Source organism: Vombatus ursinus, unplaced genomic scaffold (assembly GCF_900497805.2).
Source record: "Vombatus ursinus unplaced genomic scaffold, bare-nosed wombat genome assembly UNPS02014813.1, whole genome shotgun sequence".
Lineage (NCBI taxonomy): Eukaryota > Metazoa > Chordata > Mammalia > Diprotodontia > Vombatidae > Vombatus > Vombatus ursinus.
In genome coordinates this window covers 7,853,010-7,872,408 of record NW_020954591.1, presented here as the reverse complement: position 1 = coordinate 7,872,408, position 19,399 = coordinate 7,853,010, and the positions used below count along the sequence as shown (strand labels likewise).

At 37.3% G+C, this 19,399-nt stretch overlaps 1 protein-coding gene across 5 annotated transcripts in view; it reads left to right on the top strand.

Annotated features, from left to right (window-relative positions):
* Positions 1-19,399, top strand: part of FRY (FRY microtubule binding protein) — a 505,098-nt gene that overhangs the window by 269,980 nt on the left and 215,719 nt on the right. For all 5 annotated transcript variants that reach the window (XM_027877678.1, XM_027877681.1, XM_027877679.1 and 2 more), the window contains one exon: positions 14,077-14,130. In XM_027877678.1, the coding sequence (XP_027733479.1) occupies positions 14,077-14,130 (54 nt within the window). The remainder of the gene's footprint in view (positions 1-14,076; positions 14,131-19,399) is intronic.

Genomic DNA, 19,399 nt, shown 5'->3' with positions numbered 1-19,399 from the left:
CTGTATGACCCTGGGCAAATCACTTAACCTTAATTGCCTAAAAATAGGGGAAAAAAGAGAGTATGTGCTCTTAAAAAATTTTATCATTTAGTAGGACTAATAAACCATGTACAAATATTTTTGGCTTCAGAGGGTAAAACTAGGAGCAATATGTAGCAGTCCCAAAGAGGAACAGTTGGGAATATAAGAAAAATATAATTTAGTTATAATTATAATCTTTAATGTAAAGAAAAAAATCCTAACAATTAGATCTAAGTTGTGTTGGTTGCCTTGGGAGGTATTGGCTTTTACCTTACTGAAAAATTTTTAAGCAAAGGTTGGATGACCACTTAACACGCATACTGTAGAAGGGATTCTCCTTCAGGTACAAATTGTACTAGATGGCCACTAAGGTCCCTGAGATTCTATGATTCTATAACTTAATTGTAATACCAGGAATTTCTTGATACATGCCATAAAAGTACAAAGTTTAATAAGAGTTGGGAAGAGAAAAAGCAAGAGATTACATCTCACTGTGATGATCGGGGAATGTTTCATGGAAGTGGGTCATTTGAGCTGACTCTCAAGTGGGTGATTTTGATAGGCTGAGAAGGGAAGATTGGGCATTCTTTGTACCAAGGATAACATGAACAAAATGACAAAGGCAAGAAGGCCATTGTGTGTTAAACAGTAAATACTTCTAATGTTTATGCAGTAGAGGAAGAGCAAATATTATCAAGAAAGTAGGTAGGTACAAAACACGAAGAACTCTGACAAACAAAAGAATTTGGAATTTAATAAATAAACAAGGGGATACTTTTAAAGGTTGTAACAAGAGGGAAGAAGTGATAGAGTAGTTATGTATTATGTGCAGTATAGACTAGAGTGTAGAGAAATCAGGTAAAAAAAAAATCAATTATAGTACATTAGCTAACAAGCTGTAAGGTCTTGAACTAGAGTAGCACCAGATTTGAAATATGTCTTGTTAATAATTATTGCCTCCAGACTTTGTTGTTCAGTCATTTTTCAGTTGTGTCCAACTCTTCATGACCCCATCTGGAGTTTTCTTGGCAAAGATCCTAGAGTGCTTTACTGTTTCCTTCTCCAGCTCATTTTACAGATGAGGAAGCTGAAACAAAGAGAGTTAAGTTACTTGCCCAAGGTCACATAGCTAGTAAGATTCTGAGACCTGATTTGAGTCAGGTCTGACTCTAGGCCTGGCAGTCTATCCACTGTGCCACTTAGCAGCCCCAAGACTACCCTATCTCTTAAATTCTTTTCTCTCTTCTTCTAGTATATACCTGTTTTCCCTGGGAAATTAAATGTATTTCTACACCAAATTCTTTGTGTGTGAATGTATAAATGAATATGTATATGTTAAAATATCCTTTGCCCAATTAAGATAAATGAGATTCATATGTAGGCCATTCCCCTCCCTCTGCTTCCTCCATGTTTATCTCTTTCAAATCTCTTTTCAATCTCTTTCAAACTGTTATGAATAGTAAGTTCCTTTCCTCCTTTCTCTTTCTTCCCTAATATGTTGCTTTCTCCCTCCTTTTTCTTTTCTCTGTTACTACAGTCAAAACAGAAGAGATTCACTCCAACATCTTCAATCTTATTTAACTTCCTCTGTGACCCTTCAAGGTACTAAGACTCTGTTCAAATGCATTTACATTGCTAGGTTATTCTTCATTCCTGTGTTTGAATTTCAGATTTTCTACTCGGTCCTGGTTTTTTAATCAGGAATGCTTCAAAATCCTCTCTTCCATTAAAGATCTATTTTCAGTTTTGCAAAATGCTCAGTTTTGCAGAGTAAGTTATTTTTGGCTTTGAGCCTTTATCTAATGCCTTTTGGAATATTTTATTCTAAGATCTTCTCTTTTTTAAAGTGGTAGTTGCCAAGTCTTGTGTGATCCTGACTGTGGCTCACTGGTAACTCTTTCTTTATGGTACCTTGCAATATTTTTTCTTTGATCTGGAAGCTCTGAATTTTCACTGGAAATTTTCATTTTGGGCTTTCTTTCAGGAGATAACCAGTGAATTCTTTCAGTTTTTTTCTTAGCTTTTTGAGAGTTCTTAGCTCTTAGTTCTTTGCTGTGTCTGAACTTTGTCTTCTGGTTCTGAGAGATCTGCAGTTTTTATATATGATTTCTTGAAATACAGTATCTAAGCCTTTTTGGAAGGTCAGGTTTTCAGGTAGTCCAGGGATTCTTAGATTATGTCTCTGAGACTTGTTTTGCAGGTCAATTGATCAGTTAGTCAACAAACATTTATTGTGCCAGACTCAAGAGAAATTAGGACTAGATATATAGATCTGAGAATCATCTGCATAAAGATGACAATTGAACCTATATTAGTTAATGAGATGGCCAAGTAAGATAGTAATAGATGGAAAAGAGAAGAGGACCTAGGAGCTTTGGAGAATACCCACTGTTAATATACGTAACCTAGACATATATCTAGCAAAGGAGATTGAAGAATAGTTAGATGTATAAAAGGAGAAAATAGTGTCACAAAAAAAACCCTAGAAAAGAGAGTATCTATGAGAAAAGAGTGATTAACAATGTAAAAGACAGTCAAGAGGTCAAGAATGATGAAGACTGAGAAAAGGCCATTAAATTTGGCAATTAAGAGATCTTTGGTGACTTTTTAAGTTTCTGTTGATTGATGAAATCATCAACCAATTTGCCTAAGATTCAAAAAGAGAATTGTGAAGAAAGGAAGTAGAGGTACCAGTTATACCTAGTTTTCTCAAGGAGTCTAGCCATAAAAGGGAGGGGAGATATATGTGTAAAGCTAATCATAGTCAGGGCAATAATTGCTTGATACTTTTGTTAGTTGCGTTTGTCTGCCTTCACATTTCTGTAGAATGGTGTTGTGCCTTATCACCAGTCATAAGAGTCTTCCTTTCACATCCAGCACAGTGGAGACAAATTTGCATTGTATTTGACAGTGTATCAGCTTCTTTTCTTGAGGAATTGTTTCCATTTTACTCCCTTGAGTGACATCCGACATGTTTTTCTTGATATTTCTGATAGAAGCAGATACAGGTATTTGTGGATGTTTTTAATATTCACAAATGTTACTTTATGATACTTATAGACACCGAATGAAAACAAAAAGAAAGAATAAAAAAACAGTTCTTTCTGTCTTTCTTCCAATGAGTTACAACTTAGCATTAAATTATTGGGTCTAGTTGAAGAGAAGGTATCTCTGTTGTCATAGTATAGTTTGCTAATGCTCTGTGAAACCACCAGGTTAGCTCACGAACTGTTTATTCAACCAGTATTAAAAAAACACACATCAAAATGCATCAAATCCCCCATTCATTTTTAATGCATGAGAATGTTCTTATCAGAGGCCTAGTATTCTGAAAGCTTGGGAGCTTTTTGACATTTACTTGGATGTTTTCATAACCAGCCCACTATTAAATTAAAAGGTCTCTTATAAGCTGCCTGTTAAAAGCCAAAGTCAGTTATACTGTTAGATTTTTTAAGGGATATGGGCAATTGCTGTTTTTATAGCCATCATTTTAAAAATTTTGTATAATGTAACTTTCTAATTATACTTAGATGCTTCCAAGAACTTAAATTAAAGCTTTAATTAATGCCAACAGGAATGTGTATAGCCTTAGGAAAGGTACTTAGAACTTTATTTTGGCTCTTGAGAAATATAAAAGATAGCACAAAGTTTAGTTTCATCTGATCTGGATAGCATAGATGTTTTAAAATTCTTGATGAAATCATGTTGGTGTGGTTTGGTTGGTTTGGGAAAGTTGTTTTAACATAATTCTGTGTTTTGTTAAAGGGCACCAAAATGTCTTTGTCAGCGAGATTTGCAGCATTCTTTCTTTTTCTCATATATTTTCACAAGAGCAGTGATGTTATCTAGTGGCAAGGAGCAAAGAAGTACAAAGCTTACAGAACACACCAGAGGGCCATGGCTACGTTGTCCCAAGAATATTTGTCCCAAGATCAGCTAAGGTTGTAAAAACCTCATGGGTTGCTCTATCTGGAGCTGGAAGTAACCCTGGAGGCCACCAAATCCAGCCCCCTTAGTTTATAGCTGAGGAAAATGAAGTGCAGAGAAATTAAATGACAGAGTCACACAATCTAGTAAATGTGCAGTCTAGGATTTGAACAATGGTCTTCCTCACTCCAAATTGAGTGCACTGTTAGCAAGCACTAAGCTATTCCCTTTCCCTTAGATTTTGTCAGAATCTTAGATTGGGAAAGGTGCCATTCAATGATCACAGGACTCTGATAAAAGGCAATGCTTTGCTTGATTTTTAAAATATTCACTACAACAAATGTTTCTAATTATACCTTTACTAAATTTCCTTTCCATGGCCTCACTGTAGTGTGAAGGTGATCTTGGGTTCAGACCAGTGGAAGGCAAGCTCTGACAGGTCCTCTAATGCCAGGAAAGTTTTCAGTATGTGTGTTCTCCTAATGACCATCCTAGCTAGGTTCAAAGACACTCATCACCAAAAGATTGATCTGAGATGTTGAATTTGAAGGTGGGGAGGACACAGTAATTCATGAAATTTTCTATTAAGGGGTAAAAGTTTTATGGTCAATGTCCATGAGAGGGGGCAGCTAGGGTAGTAGATAGTGCCAGGCCTGGAATCAGGAAGACTCATCTTTATGAGTTCAAATCTAGCCTCAGATTCAGTTGTATGACCCTGGGCAAGTCACTTAACCCTATTTGCCTCAGTTTCCTCATTTCTAAAATGCGCTAGAGAAGGAAATAGCAAACTACTCTTGCCAAGAAAACCCCAGAAGGGGTTGCAGAAAGTTGGACATGACTGAAAAACGACTAAACAAAAATCCATGAGAGGGGTATCCCCTCTGGTGATGGCATGGAAACTTAAAATATCGATGCTGATAAAATCTCTTTCAGGTTATCTATACAGTCAAATTGCTGGTGGAAAAAGCCTTTTGTTTCCCTTCCTCCCTGTTTCCACCTGGTTTTGTAGAATATACCATTATCCAATAAGTATATGGATATATCTGATTCTTATGATGTAAGTTTTAAAACCTCTTCAGAAGCTGTGGGCGGAGAATACTCTTGTATTTTGCATATTCTTACAGTTATGGAAGCAAAGACAGAAGGGTTTTGTATTTTCTGCTCTCTTGACATGAGTGTCTTCATCTTTAAACTTGCCTTTACTTCAGCATAAATTAAGCAGGTACTCCTAAACTTCATTTTCTTCCTGCTTCATTTTCTCTACCCCAGATCTTTTGTAAGACCAGTCACAGAGGCACTCTATCCAGAGGCCAGGAGCAGACTAGCAGTTAGCAAATCTTTATTCTTCCTCCCCAAATACAATAAACTTCCCAGTCCCAAGTCCAGCTAGGGACAGCTTATGAAGCCAACTACCTGACCCTCATTATTTCTTGATACTCTATTTATTCTGGTTAAAAATTATTTGTGCTCAGAGCTCACTGGCTAACTGAAAAAAATGTTATCAATAAATTGATCTATCCCTGAGATGACTTACAATAACAATAAAGGTTTTCTACCTGACCTTTACTTCAAATTGGTGAAGAGTGGTTCTTTTACCAAGACACAGTGAAACTAGTTGATTCAGTGACATAGCCATTTGTTAAACACCTATATAACACTAAGAAATAAGCAATCATTAGGTAAATACAGGTGAGCAGTTATTTCAAGGATTAAAAATATTTAGTAAATCACTGGCATAATTAAATCCTACATCAAGGCACTAATAATAGTTTCTAACAGATACTATGTCATTTGGTTTTTGGACACAGAATTTTATTACAATGTTTGAGGAAAATACTCCAACGTACATAATCTTGGTGTGTTGGATTGAGAGATTTTTTGCAGTACTGATGTATGAAACATTAAAATTAACACTCTAGCTTATACTGAAAATTAGCCTAACATCCCCCACCTCTCTGCAGGGGTGGGGATGGGGGAACATTGGGTGTGGAATATTGCATATTCATTCAGACTTACTTGATAGTTGTTTGTTTTTTTTTTTTTTCTAAATAGCTTCTTTATCTTTCTTATTCTGTGTTACAAGGGTGCTGGTAACACATGCCTTGCTAAGTGAAACTGGGGACTTTGAAGGAAATATAAAAATAAAAAATAAATCAATAAAATTTTCACAAAGAAAGTTAGTTTAGATAACACTGTGTAATTGTATTGAAAATTCTCATCTATAATATTCTGTAGAGTTTTTTTGGACATCTGAATTTGTTAGAAGAAATCTATAGGAATCTCAACAAGACATTAGGAATATGTATGAAATTTTACTTTTGTGACCATGTGACCATAAACCATACTTCAGCGTATTTGTGATCTCTTGGGGGTTAGTGATAACACCCCCTCCAATGTTGCAGATTGCTGTACTTCTAGCCCTTTATATCATTTGTAATTCTTGTCTTCATCTTTCCATAAATTTTACTTAGAGGATCTTCCGAAAGTACTGGTGGTGGTTAAATATTTGGCAGTTACCAGTGTACTACTGTCTATTTTTTATGTATATTCTCTCTTGTTACCAGACAAACCCACCTCCTTTTCTGGACATAGATACCCCAAATGACATCTCTCATAATACTTCTCTTATGCAAGTCACCGCTGGTCATGTGCTGCAGCCCACTCCTGCCTACCATACAGCTTTCAATTGCTCTTTGGGCATTCATATGTGACAATAATGTAGCATTATTATTTCACATTTGTTATATTTATGTATACATCTCTGAACACATTGCAAAAATTGGCTAAATCCCATTTTATTAATAAAGATCCTCCTGGGTAAATATGATTTACTTGCAATTCCTTTCTTTTTTAGTCTACTATAAAAACTTCATTGATAAATGATTTGTCCATGAAGGATTGATGAAATTTCAAAATGCCCATCTTCCAATTAAGACATGGTTTATATATTGTCTGGTTTTCTACATCACTGTAGGTACTGTTGTATTCTTCAAGTTGTATAGATGACCATGTAAGAAACTTTTTAAACAAAACCATAGTGTACGGTGAAATTATTCAAAAAGCAAGGTAGAAATCAGTGTCTTTTCTCTGCCCTTTTTAGGGATGTGTGGACACAAAGAGCTTTTAGAATTTTTGTTTTCTTAAGGGGAAGGTGGGCAGAGATTTGAACTCCCTGAGGTGTGAAAAACACAACTAAAACCTGGACTTTTCCTATGAAAATACTGAAAACCTCTACAGTGTTCCAGCATGAGAAAATAGTTGCATTTATTTGATGGGCTCAAACAGCAGTCCTCTTTCATTGGCCAGCAGGGAGGAGATCAGCCTCAGAGAAAAGTCCACTGTGTTGACTAAGAACTAAATCTGGGCTTCCCACATAGAAGTCAAGAAGTTTGCCACCCAGTTCTTCCTTATTACCAGGGGGTTAAGGGAGAATGGGAGGAATAAGCACAGGGACCATTTACCACTCTCTTAAAGGAGGATTAAAATTTTCAGAATAGAGCTAGTAGAGGGCATTTTACTTTGGTGGTCCATACCATTTTGTGAAAATGAAATATTTCAGATTCACTTTGAGAAGAGCAATAAATCTCTGACACTTGACACTATGGCATGGTGGGAGTTGTGTAGGAGTTTGTTATCTGCTTTTCTGATCTATGTCCTCTTGAGTTTGTTACCGTGATGTGAATTGATATTATTCTTTAGGAAGGCATACACCCAGCATAATAGTTTAATGTTTGGAAAACTTCTCTTCTTTCTCTACATCTTCCCTTCAAATAGTCTATGTCCCAGCCAAAAGAGTCTGCGCTCTCTCTCTCCTAAATATGGCCCCAGTTCACCACTTTCCTAACTTTGCTCATGCTGATCCTTAGGCTTGGAATGTCCTCTATCTCCTCCTGCTGCTTGGTTCTTTAAATGTTTCCTCTACTGTGAAGGCTGATACTCCAAGCTAGAAGTTATCTGTCCACCATCTCATCTCATAACACTTCATACTCATCAGCCAATTAATTAATGAGCATTTAGTCCATCAGTCTACAAACATTTATTGAGTGCCTATTATGTGTCAGATCATGAAAGCCTTCTTGCAGAAGGTGGGATTTTAGTGAAGATCTGAAAGAAGCCAGGAAAGGTAGGAGGCAAAGATGAAGAAAGAGAAAGTCTAGGCATGAGTGATAGCCAGTGAAAATACACCAAGTCACAGGCTCTAGAGTTCAAAAAGGATGGCGGTTAAGAAAAGGCCATTAGATATGTTAATTTTAAGAGATCACTGATAACTTTGGAGAGAACAATTTTCAAATGAATGAGGTTGGAAGCCAGACTGCAGACTGTTAAAAAGAGAATGAGAGGAGAGGAAGTAGTGGAAGCCTTTGTAGGTAGCAACTTTCTTGTGGAGGTTATCCACAGAAGATGGCGAGGTTGGGGGGGGGATATAGTATGATAGTGATAATGGATATAAGGGCTTTTTGAGGAGAGGGTAGACATCAGAATGTTTGTAAGCAGTATGGAAGCAACCAATAGACAGGGAGAGATTGATATGTGATATTAACATAATGATGGGGGAATTATAAAGAGGGTAATCTGCTGGAGAAGATGGGAAGAAATGTGGTCACTTGTATATCTAGAAAGGTTTGCCTTGGCAGAGAGAAGAGCTCCATCTTCATGTGAAACAGGTATGAAGGAGGAAATAGTCATAGAAAGCATCTGAGTGAAATGAGATGAGGAAGAAGGGAGAAGAGGGAGCTCTTGGTGAATGGAGTGATCCAAGGCTGCAGTTTGGCAGTATAATATTTTTGCTAGGATAAAGAAGCAGGGACCATGAGAGAAGAGAAGAGTGTAAAGTTGAACTGGTTCACCAAGAGGTCAGGATGGGGAAGGAAAGAGAATATTGCAAGTGCAAAAGTGGTGGCCTGGGAAATAACTGCAGGATGAAGGGTTTGGAGATCTCAGTGAAGACAACCCGTAGGGTGTGCATTTGCAAGTCAAGGAGAGATGGAATGATAACAGATTATCAGATAAAGGAATTTCAGAGATCACGAACATGGATATGGAATTCTTGAGGGTAATGACAAGATCAAAGTTATGACCATTTCTTTGTGTAACTGTGGTAGGGTGGAGGAGTATATTATTAAAAATGAATAAGTTGAGGAACTGAGATGTTAGGATGTTTATGGGAGTATCACTATGAATGCTGAAGTCCCCTAGTATGTGGGCAAGGATTGGGATGGAGAGAAAGACTACGGGCCAGGCACTGAACTCAGTGAGGAAGAAAGGAGTGTGTAAGTCAGTAGACAACAGTCACCAGAATCTTGATTGGATGACAAATAGGGATTGCATGAACCTCAGGATCAGAGCTTACTGAGTGTTAGTGGCAGAAAGAGAGTCTGCCACAAAGAGCCACAGGAAGCAAGGAATATTCCAATTGTCCTGCTATGACAAGTGAGTCTTGAGTCTGAGTAAAAGCACAGCCAGTGCTAGAAAGGTAGCCAGGAAAGCTGTCTTTAGAAGGGAGTCAGGTTTCAGAGAGCGTAGGATAGAGGAAACAAGAAAGCAAAAGGATTAAGATGAAAGCTAGTCTGTTATCTTCAGAACTGGCATTTATAAAGGGCACGGTAGAAGGGTTGATTTGCTTTATTTGCCCACTATTTACTGTGTGCTAGGCAATCTACTAAGGAAAGACAAAAACAATTCCTTCCCTCAAGGAGCTTACGTTCTAAAGGGGGAGGGGGGAATAGCATATATGAATCAAAACAGGTGAAAGCAGTGACTTGCTTGAGCTCTCCCCCAAACCCCTCCAAATACCTGTAAAAAATGGCTCTAAACAAATTATAAAGCAGCATACCCCACAAAAAGACAGAGAGAAACAAATTTCCAGCCCAAGACAACCTGGATGGTTGATCGGAAAGGTATACTGCGGCAGGCAGGGCGAGGAGCGCAGCAACCCTGGAGCAGGCCTCAGAGGACTGAATTGTGGGTAGCTGTGACGGTTTCCAGACTTCTCAACCTATGAACGCTTAAGACAACTTAGAAGGTCAGGGGGAAAAGTCTGTGATTGCGGTGAGAAAAGGAGCTAGGTCTTAGCCACAAGTCCTGAGCAAGGCCTCTGGGGCAGCAGCTGCCTCCTGAGCTCCCGGCCCACAGACTGAGGGGGAATCAAGTGGCTGATCAGAGGGGGATTGCAGGGTTCTCTCTGCCAGTGCTGAGGCAGGAATTTCTTGCTGTGCCCGTGCTTGGATCTGGGTCACAGTTCTGAGGGGCTGTCCTGGGGCGAGGAGGAGCCTGGCCTGGTGGAACTTGTTGTGGCAGTGGAGAGGAAACACCCCGCCCCTTATCATACCACCTTGGAAGAACTGAAAATTTACAGGTCCCTAGAGGTACCTCTGAAAACTGCTGTACAAACCCCTGAAGCTTGGGACAGTACATTCTCCACATTGGAAGCAGACTCTTACCTTAACAAAGAGTTTAAAACTCAAGTAATTGACTGGGATCATGAGTAAACAGCGCAAAAAGAGTCAGACTATATTATCTTACTTTGGTGACAAAGAAGATCAAAACATACAACCAGAAGAGGACAACAAAGTCAAAGCTCCTACATCCAAAGTTTCCAAGAAAAATATGAACCAGTCCCATGCCTTGGAAGAGCTCAAAAGGGATTTTGAGAAGCAAGTAAGAGAAGTAGAGGAAAAATTCAGAGTTTTGCAAGAAAATCATGAAAAACAAGTCAACAGCTTGCTAAAGGAGACCCAAAAAAATACTGAAGAAAATAGTACCTTAAAAAAAAATGAATCAAAACATAAAAGATAAATAACCTTAGAGGGGATGGCTCTGGTACTTTGGGAAAATCAGGAAAGATCCTAATAATATACTTTTTATATTTTAGTTTGTATTATATTTTAATTTACGTAATTTTTTTGCCTAAAACAGTCCTCTATGAAGTACAACTTCCCTCTCAGAGCACATTCTTGTTTCTGTGTTTCTTCTTTCTAAAGCAGCATTTTCAAGTCTTCTCAGGCCTCCTGGTACTCAGTTCTCCCCTGAGCTTCTGACCTGGAACAAGTCCCTGGGGTCATCCTCTCCTCTTTTCTGAGCGAAGGAAGATTTCTGGATCCAGAGAAACCTCTGGGCTTGGAAGCCATCTTTATATTCAGTTAGCCTGTAGTGATAATTTCCTTCAACTTTTTTTTTTTCAGTTAAGCTCCTCTTAGAAGCAAAGTGGGTGAATGATTCAGAAACTCTTTTTTAAGACCGGAATTAATTTGCTGCACAACTAATATGGGCTAATTACAGTTAAGCAGACTTTCACCAGATTCACTTACAAAAGAAAGGCTTGGTTGTCAGCCCCAAGCTGTTGGTTGGCTCTGGTGTTCCAGTGAAAGAACACCAGGCATTAATAATGAAATCCATCTGGCATGTTGGGGGCCATTTACACAAAGCAGGGGTGCTAAGCATTTTTAGCTTATCGATGGGGACAGAAATGTCAAGTGCTTAGTCCATGACGAGTGACTTCATGTGCCTGACAGACATCACCGTTTTTGTGATGTCTTTGAACTTGATTACTTTCAAGTATATGCTTCTGAAAAGAGATATTGGGTGGGCACTGTGCCCTCCAGGAGAACAAAGCTCAGTGAGGACCTGCTGAAGCAGGTTTTCTGTAGAGCAGTCCATTTGTGAAGGCCCTAAAGGGCTGGTAGCTGAATCCTGCATCCACATCATATGCTCTACAGTTTCCCTCCTGTCTCCTAGAATCTCATTTCCTTTGGATTATAGCTTCTTCTACATGCCCAATTCTACTTTTTCAGGTGGCAGTTGGGGGGTCAAGTTGATGAGTTTCTTTTTTTTGTAGAACCATTTGGGATTAACAAGTAATTAATAGAAAAAGGAGTTATTTCATGGAAGCAGTGTGGTACAATGGAAAAAATCAATGGCTCTGTAGTCCTGAGTTCATATCTTATACCTGATTCTTACTCCCTTTGCAATCTCCCCAGGCCTCAGTTTCCTCATCTGTAAAATGAGGTCAGATGAGATGACCTCTGAGGTCTCTTTCAGCTGTGATCCTATAAACTCAATCTTACTCAGTCTAAGCAACAGAATTTAGCTCCTGAACTCCACTTTTGTGTATGTTTAACTTATTCATGTGAATAATATGTAGTGGAGAAAGTGAGCAGTGGAATATATTGCCTCCCTGGGTAGTACTAATGTAGCCACCACCCTCCCATATATTTACAATTGTATGTAGGAGTGAACATAAAATATGTTATTTCTCAGAATTCCCTCCCAAGCAGTAGCAGGCAATAACTTTTTTGGAGTGGAGAATTTACTCAGGGCCACGCCAATGTCAACATCATCACCTCTTCTACCATTAGTGTTTGTCCCCAGCCTAACCAGACATTCTCGTAGCCTGTGGGGAAAAGGACTGAACAGTACAGCCTGGGGCACAGAGAGGGTCTAGTGGCTACCTTTTGCCCATTATTATACAAAGATGACCCAATAGAATAATAATTTTTAAAGGAGTTCAAGATTATGACTCCCAAGGCTGGATATCTGAAACCTATAAGGCAGTACTTTTTCCCTTTAATAAGAAGGTTGGGGACATGATGTAAGTCCAGCACCAGCCCTATCCGCTTCCTTATTTTGCATATTTGGATGTGAATAGCTTTTATCTTAGTGTTTTAAATGACTTGGTAAACTGCATAAAATTAATGCAAAACTTTCCATGGTACTTGGCAGACAGAGGCAACTATGAAACTTGGGCCTCCCTATGCATTCAATAACTTGGCTACTTTTCTTTATGACTGAATTTTTATTTCATCTTTCCATTTCCTCTCTGGCACCTGCCCAGTGGTCATTTTGTCCCATTGGGTAGTAGTTGAGAAGAAAATGTTTATTGGCTCCTAACACCACAGAATTACCTTCATTCTGTATTTACAGATATTTATTAGATCTGTTACAGAGAAATTCCTGCAAATTTGGGGGGCAAGTGCACAAATAGAGCCCCCTTGCACATTCCTAAAGACCAAAGACATTTTCTTGTCTGGTCTATACCTGCACAAGGCACATATTCTGTTTTCTAGGGGCTCTCTTTGATTTGTTTGGAGGGAATACAGTGTCCTTCAGGCATCTACATTAACTCAAGTCCTATATCCTGGGAAGAGGAAGAAAATAAGCATTTATATAACACCCACTATATGCCAGGCATTGTATTAAGCACTTTTTTTTACAATTACTTCATTTTATCTTCATAACAACCCTTGGGAGATAGGTGCTATTATTATCTTCATTTTACAGATGAGGAAACTGAGGCAAACATAGATGAACTGATTTGCCCAGGGTCACATAGCTAGTGTCAAAGATTGGTTTTGAAAAAGTACAATGATCATGATGACGAAGAGGATGATAATGATGATAACTGACATTTACATAGCAATTACTATGTGGCAGGCACTGTGCTCAGCACTTTATAATTATTATCTTGTTTGATTCCCAGAACAACCCTGGGAAGTAGGTACTATTAGACAGGATTCGAACTCAGGTCTTCTTAACCACAGCCTAGCTTATTCAGTGTGCCACCTAGCTGCCTCATACGATGTGTGTTACATAATTTGTGTTTGGGCAAGTAAATCCCAAGTGGACTAAGGTTGGGTATAAATGTCTTTTCCCAAAATGAATTTTAATACTAATGAGAAATAAATTGCTGTGAAATCCCCATTCAAAGAAGTAGTCAAGACATCCTAAGTAAAAAAAAGAATTGAGAACCCTAAATTATCGTTACACAGATTTGGATATGCTTTTAATCAGAGCAAGGCCCCCAAAATGTTACTCCATCCAGGAAATGCCTAATGTTACCTCCTAACACCACAGGTATTATGGAATCCATTTTGTTATGCTTTTAGGTCTGGGAAACCTGGAGTCCCATGTTCACTTTTAGGTCCTTAATCTCTTTCTCTGTCTGTCTTCATCTCTGTCTTTTTCTCTGTAATTTCTGTCATTCTGTCTGTCTCTATTTTTAGTTTCTCTCCCTCTCCCTCTCTCAGTAATTTACATTACACGCTTAGCAACCATACAAAATATTATTGTTATAAAATATAATAGTCCCTAATTATAACTTTTATCTGTGTTTTGTTTTGTTTTGTTTTTTAGGAAAAGCCATTGACAAAATCTCTTCAGCGAGGAGAAGACCCTCAGTTTGATCAAGTAAGTGGCAGTGTATTGTGTACTATTCAGCAATATATTAAAAAAAAAAAGTAGCATCCTGGCTGCCCATTTAGTGAACATAATAACGGGCTGTGATGAACAGCATGGAAATATGGTGTCTAATCAATTTTCACATTTCCAGAGCAGAAAAGCTAGAAAATTTTTAAAGGTAACCAAGTTAGGTCCTCAGAGGATTTAATCCCAAGATCTGTGGGTGCCAGAACTAAGGAAGATGGAAGAACAAATTAAAAGTAAGATAATGAACTTGTTTAATGTCTCAGAATATGTTACACTCTAGTTGTGAAAGAGCCAGAGAGGACTACGAGGCTTATTTTAAAAAGATTTTAGGTTGTGGCTACTGTGGCACATAGAGGAAGTTAATCAGAGAAAGTTAGGGATATTTAATACTTTGATGGAGCCATAGTTTCATCAGTCTGTGTTCTCCTTCCTCTGATACCAATCATAGTCCCTCTAAACCCCCTCAGGTTGGAGATGTTTTTGCCCACTTTTTTCCCCCAATAAAGTCTCCATAGAAGATCTATCTGGTGTACTTGAGGCCTTTTTCTTGTCCTTTTGGTATCTCAAGGACAATAACCACTCGTGCTTTCCATTAATGTTTTCTATCTCACAACATAACCAGTCTCCCTCCCTTTCTGGTCATCTGTATACCTTGGAACATCCCAGTATAATGCTGAAGGAATTGGCTTGACTTGTGCCATATTAACCATGTGTTTGTTCAAGGGACAAAATAGATCATAGTTTTCATCTTTCATCAAATTAACAAAAAGAAGTACAAAAGAAAATTTGAAAATAAGAGGAAAAATAGATAAAATAGAAAATAAAATTACAGAAATTATAAACAAAACTAAAAACTTGTTCTTAGAAAAGACCTGTAAAATCATTAAACTCTGAGGTAGCCTGTTTTTTTTAAATGAACAAGGTAAATTCACAATATAGGAGAAAGAAATAATCATTGTACTACAGTAGACATAATTACACACTTTCAAGTTTAGAGAGAAAATTTAAAGGAAATGATTACCTGCAAAAGTATTAAATAATCATATTAATCAAGCATACCCTAGAGATCTTAAACAGCCCAAACTCAGAAATAAAATCAGTCACTAAGAAATTACCAAAAATAAATAAATCCTGGTCCAGATGGATTAATAGGTGAATTCTATCAAATTTTTAAAGAGCAGTTAATAGCTTGTTCTCTAGATCATCTGTCTACATTCCTAGAATGAATCTCTTCCTCATTTCTACTTTTGAGAATCTCTGGTTTTCTTCAAGGCTAAGCATTACTATCTGTATGAAGCCTTTCCTTGCCCCTCCAACCCTCATAACAAGTGACTTCTCCTCAAAATGATCTTGTATCTATTTTGTGTATACTTATATAGGAACATGTTGTCTCCTCCAGGTAGAGTGGACTGTTTGACTGTTTTACTTTTGTCTTTGTATTTCTGGTGACTAGCACAGTGCCTGGCATGTAGTAAGTGCTTAATAAATGGTTGTCAATTGAATGAGAGAGATTTGCACATTTTAAAATGCTCTGTAAATGTCATTGTTTATTATTGGCATGCCAATAGTATCCTGAAATACATTATACAAGTAAATGTCTCTGATATTCAAAAAATACTTGATGCTCATAAGCATATATAGGCATTCAGGCACTATATCCACCAAGGAAAGCAAAAGAAACTTAGGTGGCTAGAGGGCTGCACTTAGAATCAGGAAGAACTGAATTACTACTGTGTGATCCTGGGCTAGTCAGACCCTCTTTTAGCCTCATTTCCTTATCTGTAAAACAGGGATTAATAATATCACCTTCCTCTTAGCATTCGTTTAAAGATCAAATGAGATAGTACATGTAAAGGGCCAAGTACTTTGTAAACCTTGAAGAACTATGTAATGCTAGCTATCATTATTTTTGTTATTATTATACCAGTTATAAATGTCAGTTTGTTCATATCAAAGGCAGTGATAATTAAAAGAATGAAAACAAAAACAAAGCAAGTTAAAGAGAAGAACAATAGAAGGCAGATAACCTAGATTCTTATTTTGAAAAATAACAGTAACTGATATTTATATAGGCTTTCCTCACAACAGCCCTAGGAGGACCATAGTTCACGTATTGTTACGCCATTTTGCAGACAAGGGGACCGAAGTTCTAAAAGATTAAGTGATGTCATACTAAAACAGTAAGTGTTTGAGGTGGGATTTGAGTCCAGATCAATCTGACTGCACATCCAGCAATGTGTCAAATCTTAAAAGTATTCAAAACCACCAAGTGTCACACTTTATAAACAAGCCTCTGAGCAGCTGCCAAATACAGCAGCAGTTAGATATGAAATAATCATGGTCTCTGCATAATTAGAGAAAAGATAATGTTTGGCCAGAGTAAATAATTTTTATTATGCTGTTTTAGTCTTTTTGCTTTAATTTTATTTAAATTTTTGCGTCAATATGCATTGGTAACATTGGCCTATGGTTCTATTTTTCTGCCTTCTTCCTCACTGGGTTAGGTATTATAATCACATTTGTCTCATGAACAAAATTTGGTTAACTGCTTTTTTTCTTAATTATTGAAAATTTATGGAGAGTAATTATTAACTGCTTTTTAAATATTTGTTAGATTTTACCTGTAAATCCTTCTGGACCAGGATTTTTTTGGGGGGGCAATTTCTTAATGACTTGTTCAATTTCATTTTCTAATTGAGCTGTTTAAGATCTCTAGTGTGTTTTATTAATATGAGTATTTTGTATTTTTGTAGGTAACATCTACTTCCTTTAAATTCAAAGTTTTGAGTGAACATAATTGGATCTAGTATCATTCTAACAATTATTGTTATTTCTTCTCTGTTGTGAATTTACTTTTTTATTTTGGCAATTTGATTTTTCTCTCTTTTTAAAATAAGCCTAGCTAAGGGTTTATTGATTCCTTTAGTCTTTTCTAAGAAGCAGTTTTTAGTCTTGTTCATAATTTCAGTAATCTTTGTTTTCTATTTCATTATTTCCTCTTCTCATTTTCAAGATTTCCTTTGTGCTTATTTTAAGTTTGTCAACTTGTTGATTCTCTAGATTTTTTACTCACACATTCAGTTCATTAATCCTTTCTCTTTCTATTTTGTTAATATGTGATTTAAAAATATAATTTTCCCTCTGAGAGATGCTTTTGTTTTTGCTAAATACAAAAAATTGTGGTTTTGTATTCTTATTCCATTTTCTTTACGATAGTTCTTGTTCCTCTGATTTGGTCATTAACCACTCATTATTCAGGATGCTGTTATTAAATATCCATTAAGTCTATATCTGTCACTCATATGTATTAATTTCTATTTTTACTTTATGTTCTATAAAGTATATATTTAGTATTTCTGTCTGTTTACATTTATGTATGACTTCTTTGTTGCCTAGTATATGGTTTATTTTTAATATTTGTAAAGTGTCTAGCACATAGGAGGCACTTAACAAATTTTTGTCCTCATTCCATATGACACTGAGAATATGTATGCTCTTTAATATTCCCATTAATAATACAACATCTTTCAAACCAAACTTCTACAGTACTTTGTCAGTGCTATATTTTTCCTTTTGTTTACAGTCTCATACAAGTCTGAGAAAAGAACTCCCAAAGGGGCTACTTTATATAGGTAGACAAAATAATGAGAAAATTCATTTGAAAGTCTGGAATCCCGAGGGAAATAATGGAAAAAGAAGGAATGAAGGAGGAATAGGATTTTGACCCTCAAACTGTGTTATAATGTAGTGATCATCATTAATCTTTGTTGTAAGGAGAGGTTTGCTGAGTAGGGGAGTTGGAAATTTGGAAATGAAATATATCCTATATATACTGTACTCTCAAGATCCTTATCACAATTCCCACTCACGGATGAATCTGGGGCCCTAGAGGAAGTTGCAGTAGGGATATTCCTGAGGAATTGGAGGTAATTTTATAATGCCATTGGCTCAAAACCTCACTGGTGTACTCCCAGCCCCCATACGACCCAGGATTACCAATTGAGATTACCAGGTTTTAATTAGCCAGCCTTAAGTAGAGTTTTTTGTGGGGTATTTTGCTTCTTTTGTCTTGTTTTGTTTTCTAAAGAGTTATTTACTAAAATGGAGCAGTAAGAACAGTTGATACAAAACCTCCCCCCAAAAGTCTACAGCATACTTTCCCACAAGTACATTTAAATTCCAGATTAAAGTGGGCTCAAGCTTTGAAAACACGTGGCGAAGGGGTAACTCACAGTTCCTTGTTGCTGGAAGTCCTTTTTCTCTATTTATGGGGTATCCATATACTTCAGAGTATATCTAATCTGTCTTTGGCTCCAAATGAAAACACTGCTGTCAACTTATCTGAAAGCTCTACTGGGACACTAGTGGGAAGATAGAGAGTCCAACATCCTGTAACCCCTTCAAAGCTCCCAAGGCTGAAACTTGGGCTTCTCCTTCCCCTGAGACCCCACCCCTGTTGTTCCTTCTCATTGGTTTTAGCTAGAATGCTGTACTCGCTCCAATTTCTGGCACTCTTTGATTGCATCCAAATGGATGCTTTATGCAGGACCAATAAGCTGTGACTAAATCCCTCAGTCAGTTAGAACAGACATCCTGTCCAGCATCACTTTATCCGAAGACTTTCAATGATCTTTCACAACTAGTTCAAGTTCCATGATTGATTGCTTGTTTGAGATACATTCTTACCAAAAATTGTATCAGACCTAAAATAATGATGGGGTGATTTTGACAACATTCTTACAAATAGGATGTAAAAACAAAAGATGTCCATACAATTAAACATTAAGAACAAAAGAATGTATGATAACAGATTGATCTGATTCCTTTTTTGATACAATGACTAGACAGGTACATCCAGGTGTAGCTGTCTCCCAGAACCAGGCAGCCAACATCTCTCAGGGGTCTAGGGCAGTGGTGACAAACTGAAATAGAAACAGGGGGCACTAAATGGTATATGAGGATCCCAGTGGGCACATAGAAAACTGCAGATTAATAGTATCTGTGTTCTTTAGTATTTTATTTATTTTATTAAATATTTCCCCGTTACATTTTAATCTGGTTCCTGCCCCCAGACCATGTGTTTGACACATCTCTTCTAGGCTACCCTGAGAGACTTCTGAGGTCTCTCACCTCTATTGCTGTCAGCTCAAACACCCACTACCTGTGCTCCACCACTAACCATGTTGTAGGGACAAGTTATTAGCGTTGTTGTCGTTCAGTCGTTTCAGTTGTGTCCAACTCTTCCTGACTC